Source organism: Salvelinus fontinalis, chromosome 2 (genome assembly GCF_029448725.1).
Source record: "Salvelinus fontinalis isolate EN_2023a chromosome 2, ASM2944872v1, whole genome shotgun sequence".
Classification (NCBI taxonomy): Eukaryota; Metazoa; Chordata; class Actinopteri; order Salmoniformes; family Salmonidae; genus Salvelinus; species Salvelinus fontinalis.
In genome coordinates this window covers 27260335-27274308 of record NC_074666.1, presented here as the reverse complement: position 1 = coordinate 27274308, position 13974 = coordinate 27260335, and the positions used below count along the sequence as shown (strand labels likewise).

General features: G+C 41.4%; 1 protein-coding gene across 2 annotated transcripts; it reads right to left on the bottom strand.

The window, feature by feature from the left end:
* Positions 1-1669: 1669 nt before the first annotated feature.
* On the bottom strand, positions 1670-12715 carry LOC129815478 (galectin-9-like). Of its 2 annotated transcripts, XM_055869352.1 has the most exons (11): positions 12535-12703; positions 11826-11914; positions 11314-11521; positions 4749-4874; positions 4170-4211; positions 3896-3973; positions 3685-3711; positions 3446-3496; positions 3241-3329; positions 2313-2469; positions 1670-2122 (listed from the first exon to the last, which is right to left on the bottom strand). In XM_055869352.1, the coding sequence occupies exons 1-11, from the start codon at positions 12562-12564 to the stop codon at positions 1976-1978; spliced, it is 1044 nt and encodes a 347-aa protein (XP_055725327.1). In that variant the 5' UTR covers positions 12565-12703; the 3' UTR covers positions 1670-1975. The 2 variants fall into 2 exon arrangements, with proteins under 2 accessions (XP_055725327.1, XP_055725335.1); XM_055869360.1 differs by lacking the exon at positions 3896-3973 and having other exon boundaries at positions 12535-12715.
* Positions 12716-13974: the final 1259 nt, after the last annotated feature.

Below are 13974 nucleotides of genomic sequence, written 5' to 3'. Positions count from 1 at the left end.
CTGCAGGCTCATCCTGACATGACCCTCCAGCATGACAATGCCATCAGACATATTGCTCGTTCTGTGTGTGATTTCCTGCAAGACAGGGATGTCAGTGTTCTGCCATGGCCAGCGAAGAGCCCGGATCTCAATCTCATTGAGCACGTCTGGGACCTGTTGGATCGGAGGGTGAGGGCTAGGGCCATTCCCCCCAGAAATATCCGTGAACTTGCAGGTGCCTTGGTGGAAGAGTGGGGTAACATCTCACAGCAAGAACTGGCAAACCTGGTTCAGTCCACGAGGAGGAGATGCACTGCAGTACTTAATGCAGCTGGTGGCCACACCAGATACTGACTGTTCTTTTTGATTTTGACACATTATTCCATTTCTGTTAGTCACATGTCTGTGGAACTTGTTTAGTTTATGTCTCAGTTGTTGAATCTTGTTATGTTCATACAAATATTTACACATGTTAAGTTTGCTGAAAATAAACGCAGTTGACAGTGAGAGGACATTTCTTTTTTTGCTGAGTTTAGATAAGTTAGCAATCCCTTATAGTGTAGGCCTACATCATCACTTGACACTTGTACAATATGATAGGACTCCATTCCTTCATCTGGCAATATGTGCTGGTATTCTAAGCTGACAATGTATTATTGTCCCTCCCTCCCCTTTTCTCTCAGGCAAGAATTCAATGTTAATAGTTAAGAAAGTAAGCCTAAATAAACGGCTTACCTATAAATGATCTCTTAGCAGATTGTCCCTTTGAAAAATATTTTTCTGGATGGCCAAATAAAACCCTGGGGGAACCCTGGTGTATAAGATATCCGTCCTAATGTGCTTAAAATTGTCATCCAAATGTGTTGACATGTAAAGTTGCCATGCTTTGACCCTGTGCCACCTCAGAAAGAATTGCTGCAAAATTAACTAATTTCAATTATCAAAAGAATGTTGAACAGTTATCTTTTTTTTGCATAGAAAGAAAGTCTAGCTTCTGCAGCACTGGTCTACATTATATTGGTACAACCAGGCAGTCATGGGCGGCTCCAGGGAGGGGCAAAACGGTGCTGAAGCACCCTCAAGAATAGGCCTAGCACCAGTTAGCACCAAGAAGTAAGTTTTGCGTATATGCAATCATGTACACTGTAGATTGCAAGCACCCCTACACAACGACCAAGCTACCCCAGTGAAAAATGCTTGGTGCTGCCACTGCAGGCAGTAAGGATGGTAAGGACAGTAAGTGGAGGCCCACAGGTGAAAGCAGTTGCTAAGAGGCAGTCTTAGTCAGAAAAAAATATATATCTCCAAAAGCCTAACTGATGGCTTCAGATTGCTTGTAGCAGCAAGTGAGGTGAATCTGTACAGCCTTCTTGTAGCAGCAAGTAAGGTGAATCTGTAGGTGCGTATCAGTCCATACATCCGAGACCCAAAGCACTGTCGACCAGTCTACAAGCCTACTTCTAACCACCTGGAACTCCCTGAGTGCACAGTCATTCGAATGCACTTCATATAATTATAATGATCCACAACACCGTTCATGTCATCAGTATTTACTTGGTGAAAATCCTTAGAATGCTTTTAAAATAAAATCTGAACCTTCCCACTACAATCTAAAACAGGGCCAAGTTATTAATTTTACCTGAACCTCTCTGCCCCCTAGGGGTGATATAGAATTATGACAACATCTTAGTTCCAATATATTGCTGTTTATTTGCTGTGGAAACATTGTTGTGACAGAGAGCCCAGACATACAGTAGGCATCATGTGGGCTGTCTGGAATATGATCAATAGAAGACAATATTTCCTATAATTGTTTATGGAAGAGAGAAATGTAAAACGTCTCGCCATCAGCAACACAGTAAAATGCCAGTTTTTCAATACAGAAAATGGCCACACACAGACACATAAGACATGGTTTCTCACACATTGGTTCCTATTATGCACTGACTGATCAGACCCTACTATCGCTGAACTTTGACCTCAGTGTGTTTGTAACTCAGACCAGCACAGCGGACAGGCTCACGTCCCCCTCAACCTCCAGGATATCAATCTGCTGGAACAGGAAGTGGCGGTGGTTGTAGCTGAACATCAGGGCTCCATTCACCATCACCCTGTAGCACTGGGTATCACACATGATGATCATCTGAAACACAGGGCCTGACATGACTGCTGAGCTCATCCCAGGAAAAGCATAAGGTATCATTGAAGCTAAAACACATTCAGATGCATTTCAGCTGAAATTGTTGTCAATGCACAACACATGCAAATATCCGTTCAAATATATTTACTTGTTCCATCCTACAGTATGCAGTTAGCTATAATGGAGTTTATACCGTAAAAGGCTGGCCTCTGTAGAAGGGCATCCCACCTGTCCTTTCCTCTGGACCCCACTGTTCCTTCAGGAGACTGTTACGAACTACAACGTTCTCATTGAACCTGGGGTTGAAGTGGAACGCCACCCCCGAGTTGAAACGCAGGTTGATACAGAACCTAGAACCATTGCAACCATAATCATGGTTATAAGGCTCGACCAGGAATGTCAGGTTAGATTACCCATTAAACTAATGCTCTGTGGTAGATGGTGGAAAATGTGTACAGAGGTAACCAGTTTATAATATCAATAAGGCACCTCAGAGTTTGTGGTATATGGCCAATATACCATGGCTAAGGACTGTGTCCAGGCACTCCACATTGCGTTGTGCATAAGAACAGCCCTATATTGGCCATATACCACACCTACTTGGGTCTTATTGCTTAAATATACCACGGCTAAGGGCTGTTCTTATGCACGATGCGAAGCAGAGTGCCTGGATACAGCCCTTAGCCGTGGTATATTGGCCATATACCACAAACCCGAGGTGCCTTATTACTATTATAAACTGGGTACTAACAAGATAGAACAGTAAACAAGTATTTTTGCCTCAAACCTGTGGTATATTGTCTGATATAAACAAGGCTGAAATGCATTTTTAGCCAATAAGCATCCAGGACCCAAACAACCTGGCTCATAATAATGTATAGCTCTGTAATGTACTGCTTGTAGAGAGGGATAACTTTTCTGGACTCTGATGGTGAGTGTTACACAATCGTGAAATAAATCATTTGGAGGGTGACAGGCTAATCAAAAGAGGACCTTTTCCTTACTATTCATTTGTATTGTCTCTAATGTACAGGTATACAATTCATAGTACCAACTCTGACCCATAGCAGGTGAAGCAAATGCATTATATAAGATGTGCTCATATTGAGTAAGTTACTTACTTATCAGCGTTGTGGTTGACCACACCCTGGATGGTGATGTTTCTGCCTTGGTAAAGTCCACCTGCCATTATGTTTTTATACGGCACAACCTGAGGACAAAGGTTCCATAACATCACCACGTCAACCCAATAATCTGTTTCGATACATAAATTAATGTAATTATGCAGTCTGCAATTAGTCTGTAGGTTGAAGAAGGGGTGCTTACAAAGGACGGCTTGGGGGTGTATGGAGGCTGGGCAGTGTATGGAGGGGGTGCCTATAAAATAAACATTATACATCACCACAGTCTCTACAAAAAAACGACTTTAAGCTTGTCAGAACTTAATTTTCTTAACATTCATTTATATAGAAAAAGATTTATCAAACTTCAATGCAATTCCTGATATTGGCCTCTATCTACACATTTTAAACTCTGAAAAGTTGATTCATTGGAATGCAACTGACCTGAAGAAATCCTGCAGCCGAGAAAGCCTACAAAACAGACAAACAGTTGTTAAATATATATCAACCTTAACAAGGAAAGCAAGCAAAATCTACCCTCAAAGCTAACGTTGATTGAATGGAATGAAATGCAGTCACCTTACTAAAACAACCACCACCAGAAAAAAAGCTAAATGCACGAAATTAGCTGTCAACCCAGCATGGTAGAATCTACCTGTGTGTTGTTAGACCATTGAGGAGGAGTTTTGGGGCCAGTTTTGCTTTGACGAGATCTATTTCGGTTTCGTTGACCCTGTAAATAAATTGTCCATCTTGGATTATGACCTATGCTACTATTTTGTGAAGCCAGATATGTAGTACTGGGTTTATTACTAATTATAAGTGTTTCCAGACCTTGTTCTTGAAGTAACTCCAAATATAATATGTTTTTAACTTGTATAACTAAGAATCCTGTTCATGAGTCTGTCTGTCATATGAAGAATACTCACACTGTGTGGGTGGCCAGGATATCCTGGTTGGGGAGGAGGTGACTGGAGAAAAGACAGGACATAACATTTCATTTCTATGTATAGGATATGAACAGACTCTCTTAGTCAGCACATGCAAGTCTGAATAATGATAATAACTTAATTTGAAACTTTCAATACAGGTAACAAAGTGCTTCACATCATAAAATAAAAGTACTAACAAAGAAATAAAGACAGGAGGAAGGACAATGAAAAAAGATAGCTAATTAAAATCAAACATTAAAAGATCTTTATAAAAGTGTGTCTTCAACATGGATTTAAAAAGAGACACTGAATCTGCAAGCCTGATCTCCTCTAGCAGACCATCCACAGTCTACATGGGCTTAAAAATGTGTTTTATTCATGATAAAATGAAAAATATGAGTAGCATTCCACCCATGAGGCCACTAGGTCCTTTGACTGCAGGAAAGGGAACTGGCGGAACTCAGTTTTTCTGGATGCCAAAAATATGTCTACAACATCCTTTTACAATCATTACACCACTTGACCATGACCACTGCCCACTTGGTTGCATTCCAGACAACTGATTAAGATACTCACGGTGACTGCAGGGTTGGAGAAGGCAATAGACTGGACTTCCACTCCCCCATCCACAGAGATGGTGTCCACTCTGGAGAATGACAGCCGGTGCAGGTACTCCATGAAGAGGGCACCATTCACAATAATCTGTGATAAAAACAGGATTTAGGAAAGACAAAAAATTATATATAATATATGCCATTTAGCAGACGCTTTTATCCAAAGCGACTTACAGTTATGCATGCATACAATACATTTTACGTACGGTATGGGTGGCTCCAGCTGGAAACCAATGGCACATGGAGGAAAAATAATAAATAAGTGAATAGTTATGATACTTTATGCTCTAGAGAAATGTAATAAATCCATAGTCAAAAAACTGCTCTAGAGATAAGGTTCAATTCAATAGGAATGCTATGATTCCAACTGATGACTCCATGTCATATACCCTTGTAAAAGATTGTATCATGAAGGAGAGGCAATGCAGGTTCAAATTTCATCAAGTAGAAAGGGAAGAGGTAGAAAGGATGCTGTTGTCTCTGTTGGATGACACGTCACCTAGTACAGATCATCTTGACGCCAAATTGCTTACTTTCAGCTAACCAAATATCTACCCCAATCTCTCATATTTTTATTAAGTGCTTGATGTATGGGGTGTGCCCAGAAGTCTGGAAAGAGTCAAAGGTTATTCCACTACCTAAGGATAAAAAAAATCTGCATTCACTGCTCCTAATAGTCATCCTATAAGCTTGCTGCCTGTGTTAAGTAAATTATTGGAAAAAAATTGTATCTGTACAAATCAAGGATTATTTCTCATGTAATGGTCTGATAACGGGTTTCCAGCATGCATACAAAGGGCATTCTTTGTAGCCATCTATTTACCACCACAAAGCAAAGCTGGCACTAAGACCACTCTCAACAAATTCTATAAGGTCATAAGCAAAGAAGAAAATGCTAACCCAGAAGCGGCTCTCCTAGTGGCCGGGGACATTAATGCAGGCAAACTTAAATCAGTTTTACCAAATTTTTACCAGCATGTCACATGTGCAACCAGGGGGGAAAAATCCTAGACCACCTTTACTCCACACACAGAGATGCATACAAAGCTCTCCCCCGCCCTCCATTTGGCAAATCTGACCACAATTATATCCTCCTGATTCCTGCTTACAAGAAAAAACTAAAGCAGGTAGTACCAGTGACTCGCTCAATACGGAAGTGGTCAGATGACGCGGATGCTACACTACAGGACTGTTTTGCTAGCACAGACTGGAATATGTTCTGGGATTCATCCAATGGCATTGAGGAATACACCACCTCAGTCATCGGCTTCATCAATAAGTGCATCGATGATGTCGTCCCCACAGTGACTGTACGTACATATCCCAACCAAAAGCCATGGATTACAGGCAACATCCGCATTGAGCTAAAGGCTAGAGCTGCCGCTTTCAAGAAGCGGGTGACTAATCGAGACGCTTATAAGAAATCCTGCTATGCCCTCAGACGAACCATCAAACAAGCAAAGCATCAATACAGGATTAAGATTGAATCCTACTACACCGGCTCTGATGCTCGTCGGATGTGGCAGGGCTTGAAAACTATTATGGACTACAAAGGGAAACCCAGACGCGAGCCTACCAGAGGAGCTAAATGCCTTTTGTGCTCGCTTCGAGGCAAGCAACACTGGAGCATGCACGAGAGCACCAGCTGTTCTTGATGACTGTGTGATAACGCTCTAGGTAGCCGATGTGAACAAAACCTTTAAACAAGTCAACATTCACAAAGCAGCTGGGCCAGACGGATTACCAGGATGTGTACTCAAAGCATGCGCGGACGAACTGTAAAGTGTTTTCACTGACATTTTCAACCTCTCCCTGACCGAGTCTGTAATACCTACAGTCGTGGCCAAAAGTTTTGAGAATGACACAAATATCAATTTTCACAAAGTCTGCTGCCTCAGTTTGTATGATGGCAATTTGTAAATACTCCAGAATGTTATGAAGAGTGATCAGATGAATTGCAATTAATTGCAAAGTCCCTCTTTGCCATGCAAATTAACTGAATCCCCCCCCAAAATTCCACTGCATTTCAGCCCTGCCACAAAAGGATTAGCTGACATCATGTCAGTGATTCTCTTGTTAACACAGGTGTGAGTGTTGATGAGGACAAGGCTGGAGATCACTCTGTCATGCTGATTGAGTTTGAAAAACAGACTGGAAGCTTCAAAAGGAGGGTGGTGCTTGGAATCATTGTTCTTCCTCTGTCAACCGTGGTTACCTGTAAGGAAACACGTGCCGTCATCACTGCTTTGCAGAAAAAGTGCTTTACAGGCAAGGATATTGCTGCCATTAAGATTGCACCTAAATCAACCATTTATCGGATCATCAAGAAATTCAAGGAGAGCAGTTCAAAGAAGGCTGTTGTTGTGAAGAAGGCTTTAGGGCGGCCAAGAAAGTCCAGCAAGCGCCAGGACCGTCTCCTAAAGTTGATTCAGCTGCGGGATTGAGGCGCCACCAGTACAGAGCTTGCTCAAGAATGGCAGCAGGCAGGTGTGAGTGTATCTGCACGCACAGTGAGGCAATGACTTTTGGAGGATGACCTGGTGTCAAGAAGGGCAGCAAAGAAGCCACTTCTCTCCAGGAAAATAATCAGGGACAGACTGATATTCTGCAAAAGGTACAGGGATTGGACTGCTGAGGACTGGGGTAAAGTCATTTTCTCTGATGAATCCCCTTTCCGATTGTTGGGGCATCTGGAAAAAAGCTTGTCCGGAGAAGACAAGGTGAGCGCTACCATCAGTCCTGTGTCATGCCAACAGTAAAGCATCCTGAAACCATTCATGTGTGGGGTTGCTTCTCAGCCAAGCGAGTGGGCTCATTCACAATTTTGCCTTAGAACACAGCCATGAATAAAAAATGGTACCAACACATCCTCCGAGAGCAACTTCTCCCAACCATCCAGGAACAGTTTGGTGACAAACAATGCCTTTTCCAGCATGATGGAGCACCTTGCCATAAGGCAAAAGTGATAACTAAGTGGCTCGGGGAACAAAACATCAATATTTTGGGTCCATGGCCAGGAAAATCCCCAGACCTTAATCCCATTGAGAACGTTTGGTCAATCCTCAAGACATTGGACAAACAAAAACCCACAAATTCTGACAAACTCCAAGCATTGATTATGCAAGAATGGGCTGCCATCAGTCAGGATGTGGCCCAGAAGTTAATTGACAGCATGCCAGGGCGGATTGCAGAGGTCTTGAAAAAGAAGGGTCAACATTGCAAATATTGACTCTGTGCATCAACTTCATGTAATTGTCAATAAAAGCCTTTGAAACATGAAATGCTTGTAATTATACTTCAGTGTTCCATAGTAATATCTGACAAAAATACTGTACATGTTTCAAGCAGACCACCATTGTCCCTGTGCCCAAGGAAGCGAAAGTACGAAGCTCATCGCTAAGCTAAGGACTCTGGGACTAAACACCTCCCTCTGCAACTGGATCCTGGACTTCCTGACGGGCCTCCCCCAGGTGGTAAGAGTAGGCAACAACACGTCTGCCACATTGATCCTTAACACTGGGGCCCCTCAGGGGTGTGTACTTTGTCCCCTCCTGTAGTCCTTGTTCACTCACGACTGCGTGGCCAAACACAACAACAACACCATCATTAAGTTTGCTGACGACATAACAGTGGTAGGCCTAATCACCAACAACAATGAGACAGCTTATAGGGAGGTCAGAGAACTTTCAGTGTGGTGCCAGGACAGCAACCTCTCCCTCAATGTGAGCAATACAAAGGAGCTGATCGTGGACTACAGGAAAAGGCGGGCCGAACAGGCCCCCATTAACATTGACAGGGCTGTAGTGGAGCAGGTCGAGAGTTTCAAATTCCTTGGTGTCCACATCACCAACAAACTATCATGGTCCAAACATACCAAGACAGTCGTGAAAAGGGCACGACAAAACCTTTTCCCCCTCAGGAGATTGAAAAGATTTGGCATGGGCCCCCAGATCCTCAAAAGGTTCTACAACTGCACCATCGAGAGCATCCTGACCATTGCATCACCGCCTGGTATGGCAACTGCTCCGCATCTGACCGTAAGGCGCTACAGAGCGTAGTGCGAACAGCCCAGTACATCACTGGGGCAAGCTTCCTGCCATCCAGGACCTATATAATAGGCGGTGTCAGAGGAAAGCCCATAAAATTGTCAGAGACTCTAGGAACAAAAGGCTCAACAGCTTCTACCCCCAAACCATTAGACCGCTGAACAATTCTTAAATATCACCACTGGACAATTTACATTGACCCCCCCCCCCCCCCCTTGTACACTGCTGCTACTCACTGTTTGTTTGTTACCTATGCATAGTCACTTTGCCCCCACCTACATGGACAGATTACCTCAACTAGCCCCTGTACCCCTGCCTCGTTATTGATATCCTTATTGTGTTACTTTTTATTTTAGCCTACTTGGTAAATATTTTCTTCTTCTTGAACTGCACTGTTGGTGAAAGGCTTGTAAGTAAGCATTTCACAGTAAAGTCTACACTTGCTGTATTCGGTACATGTGGCAAATAAAGTTTGATTTGATTCTACGAGTACGGCCTTAGCACAAATGACAGATGATTGGTTAAAGAGTATGGATGACAGGAAGTTAGTTGGTGCAGTGTTGCTAGATTTCAGTGCTGCTTTTGATGTAATTGATCATGAACTGTTACTAGCTAAACACAAATGTTATGGTTTTAAGTTTGCAGCTCTATCGTGGATGGAAAGCTATCTATCTAGGAGAAGGCAAAAAGTGTTATTTAATGGTAGCCTTTCAAACAGTAAAGATATACACTGGGGTGTTCCTCAAGGACGCTGTCTAGGACCCCTTATCTACTCTATCTTTACTAATGATTTATCTTCGGTAATGAACAAAGCAAGAGTGGTAATGTGGTAATGATGACTCTACAATGTATAACGCAGCATCAGAATGTAATGAGCTAACAGATGTACTGAGCAGGGAACTAAAAATGGTGTCTGAGTGGGTTGATATGAACAAATTGGTGTTGAACATTTCTAAAACTAAGTGTATTGTATTTGGTTCAAGATATATGCTTGCTGATGATCCCCAATTGAATTGGTCGATGAATATAGAGCAAGTGATAAAATATAGAGCAGGTGACATATAGAGCAAGTGACAAAAACAAAACTACAGGCGTCATGTTGGACGCAGGTTTATCATGGTCAGAACACATAGATAATATTGTTATTAAGATGGGTAAGGGAATTGCTGTTACAAGAAAATGTTCAGAGTATGTAACATCTAGCACTCTGAATCAGGTCAATCCCTGGTCCTATCACACTTAGAGTACTGTCCAGTTATATGGTCATCTGCAGCAAAGAGAGATAGAAAAAAGCTCCAAATGGCTCAGAACAGAGCTGCCAGATTAGCTCTTCATTGCTCTATTTTTTATTTATTTAAAAAAAAAAAAAAATACCGTTATTTTACCAGGTAAGTTGACTGAGAACACGTTCTCATTTGCAGCAACGACCTGGGGAATAGTTACAGGGGAGAGGAGGGGGATGAATGAGCCAATTGTAAACTGGGGATTATTAGGTGACCATGATGGTTGAGGGCCAGATTGGGAATTTAGCCAGGACACCGGGGTTAACACCCCTACTCTTACGATAAGTGCCATGGGATCTTTAATGACCTCAGAGAGTCAGGACACCCGTTTAACGTCCCATCCGAAAGACGGCACCCTACACAGGGCAATGTCCCCAATCACTGCCCTGGGGCATTGGGATATTTTTTAGACCAGAGGAAAGAGTGCCTCCTACTGGCCCTCCAACACCACTTCCAGCAGCATCTGGTCTCCCATCCAGGGCCTGACCAGGACCAACCCTGCTTAGCTTCAGAAGCAAGCCAGTAGTGGTATGCAGGGTGGTATGCTGCTGGCATATCTGTATGAATATTATCCAAATGCATCAGAATCTCTCATGGCTTCACGTTAAAAAACAAATTACTATCTAGTCTTCTGATTTTCTTCAGGGAAAACCACAGTATTTTTCAGGCCAGTTAGTACATACTAGCAACATGCATAACCACCAAACCAGACAGGTAAATTCAGGGCATCTACTGTAAGACAACCGAAGCCAAGGACAAATCGCCTTAAATCTACAGTTTTATATAGAGCCATAGCTGAATGGAACTCTTTACCAAACCATATTTCTCAGGCAAAAAGTAAATCCAACTTTAAAAATAATAATAATGCGATAGACCATATGACTGGACAGGAAATAGAAAGCATCAACTGAATGTTAAATGTGTTTCCTGTCAGATATTTTAATTGTCTGTATTGTCTACTTGTTAAATGTTTGTGAAGTCTTAATTTGTAATTGTTTGTAATGTCTAATTAATTGGTGTTGGACCCCAGGAAGATTAGCTAACGTTACGGCGTTAGCTAATGGGGATCCAAATAAAAATTTACAATTTCACAAATAAGTCCACAGTCAAAAAACTTCTCTAGAGATAAGGTACATTCAATAAGTCAAGAGTAAAACAAATGTTGTAGCCTAAGCATCAGCAATACAAATCTCCTGACCGAATATGAATCTCTGTTGACCAGGAACATGAGGGTAAAGTTGGCCCCCTGGGGCATGGTTGCAAAGTATTCACGCTCCTCTGAACCCCACTTGGAGTGCTGCATGGTGTTGCAGACCACAACGTCTAGGAAGCTGTCATATCGGGGGTTGAAGTGGAGTGCTACGTCAGGATTTCCTCTTGAGCCACATTGCAAATTCACATGAAACCTATACGGACAAAAGGAAGGGGCATATTATATTTTGATGTACAATTATGGCCTATACAATCATGTTCTGTCCTGTGTGGCTCAGTTGGTAGAGCATGCAACACCAGGGTTGTGTGTCCTGTGTGGCTCAGTTGGTAGAGCATGCAACACCAGGGTTGTGGGTCCTGTGTGGCTCAGTTGGTAGAGCATGCAACACCAGGGTTGTGGGTTCGATTTCCACGGGGGACCAGTATGAAAGAAATACGAAGATGTATGCAGTGAGTGACAAGACTGTGCTAAAGGAGTGTGTCTCTAGGTAGGGCTACCTCTGGGCTCCTGGCAGGACTCTCCCTGTCACAGTGATGGTCTTCCCCTCATGCAGAGCTCCCTGGATACAGCCAGTGAACGGCACTCTCTAGGGGCACAGAGCACAAAACAACATGTGACCAGGGCTGGGTAGCTAGTCTTGTTCACCATCTGTTAAGAGCCAGGCAAGCTAGGGACTTGGCAAATAGAGACTTTGAAACATTAAGCTCTCACAATGGCCACATCAAGCATTTTCTAATAACAATCTAAAAGGTTATGGTTTCCTTTCTTCTTTTCTTTCCTAGTTAAAAAATCCTTTAGGATTCATTTCCAATAGAATCATATAAGACTCTCGTAAACCTATAGGATTTTGTTTCACCTCTATCAGAATCCTATTGGACAACTTTTTTTCCTACAGGAAACTCTTGCAGGATTTTGTCACCACAATAATTTGTTGTAATTTGTTCCAGTACAATACAACAACATTAATTACAACATTTTAGTTGATTGGAAACAGTTCTATATTAATTTCGGGTTTTATTCACCACAATATGGGAGTGAGTCAAAGCTGCAAGTTCATTTGCAGTATGACCACCATACACTACACCTTTTTCCCCCCAAAATGGGGAAATTACACAAAAAATAAGTAACAAAATGACACCCAAACATCACATATAACGGGGCCTGATTAAATAAATGATGTGAATAATATCAAAGTAGAATTCTTACCGGATTGAAGAAGGGTTGCTGAAAAGACATGCTTCAGTGTTACTCTGATCTGTCTGTTCGAAGTACGTAGACGTGATGTGGTTCTCCTCAGTAAAGCTGCAATGTCACTTTTTGGGCGACCCGACCAAATTCACATAGAAATGTGATTTATAGATCTGTCTTTCTAATTGAAAGCAAGTCTAAGAAGCGGTAGATCTGTTCTATGTGCGCTAGTTATATGCTTCCTGTTTTTGTTTATTTTACCAGCTTCAAACTGCTGAAAATACAATATTTTTGGTTACAGGAAATATATTTCACAGGGATGGTACAATGATTCTCTACACTATACTTGCTTTCTTTGTCAATAAACTGGAATTAGGCAAACTATTGGAATAGGAACTAGGAAATGGCGGAGCGATTTCAGCACAGTGCACCGTAAGTTTCGTTTCTCATTAATGCCTCCACACACAATCGAAAGCCGTGACCCTTAGATAAGAGAGCAACGAAAATGTAGCACACCTTTTACACCAAGTAGCCTACGACTTTGCTGACTGATTACCATTTCCTTACCACTTTAAAATGGTTTAGTTTTCTTGTATCCATTAATTTATTACTTTCACTAAGTCACTAGCATCAGGTGTATTTTGTAGTGAATAGTAAATGGAATCAAACAGCATACATAGCTATCCAAGTGCCTCTTTCACTAGGTGTTACCTCATCATACCTATTACATTTATATCTGATCAGATTTTGTATGTGTCCTCAAACATACAGTATATCTATGGTGTCTGTTATTTATAATATTGTATTCTCTATACTATTTAAACATAAACAATGAGAGCCTTGATGACCTGGGAGGTGGCTACAAACTAAACCATGAATACACACCAAATAAAAAATAAGTAATTTGAATGAAACATACTACACTAGTGTACAGATAAGTGAATCAGTAGATATGAGTTTTTATGGCCCAATGTCCTTACTCCATCATATCTTGTGTTAAAGATTACCATATCACACCAAGGGCACAGATCAAGTTACCAGTGACACCACAGAGAAAGGGAGTAGTTCTAAATATATTTGGTGACACTAACCGTAAATATAACTGTCCATAGCATAACTAAAATCCTTTATTAAATTCAGCTCAAACATACATTTTCACATGACAAGCATCATTTTATTGTCTTTCAAGGATGAAAACAGAAACTGTGTTTACAGAATGGTAGCCACATGCAATACAAAAATATGAATTTTTACATGACATAAAAAACATTCAAAAAAAATGTACAGTATTTTTACAGTATTTTGTACATGAAAAAATATAAATATATATACATCTGTAATAGGGGGCAGTACCTATTTAAAAATGCAATGATGTATAGTACATATAAAATGTTTGTACAAATATTACAATAATCGTGTTAATTAGCTGTACATTAAATAATGTATATACATGTCTAT

Bases quoted from the DNA above. Each gene is read 5' to 3' on its own strand.
- LOC129815478 (XM_055869352.1), bottom strand. From the start codon at position 12,564: ATGTCTTTTCAGCAACCCTTCTTCAATCCG. The intron at 11,915-12,534 runs GTAAGAATTCTA...CTGTGCCCCTAG, and splicing joins AGCAACCCTTCTTCAATCCG to AGAGTGCCGTTCACTGGCTG. The intron at 3,712-3,895 runs GTAGATTCTACC...TCTGTTTTGTAG, and splicing joins AATGGTCTAACAACACACAG to GCTTTCTCGGCTGCAGGATT.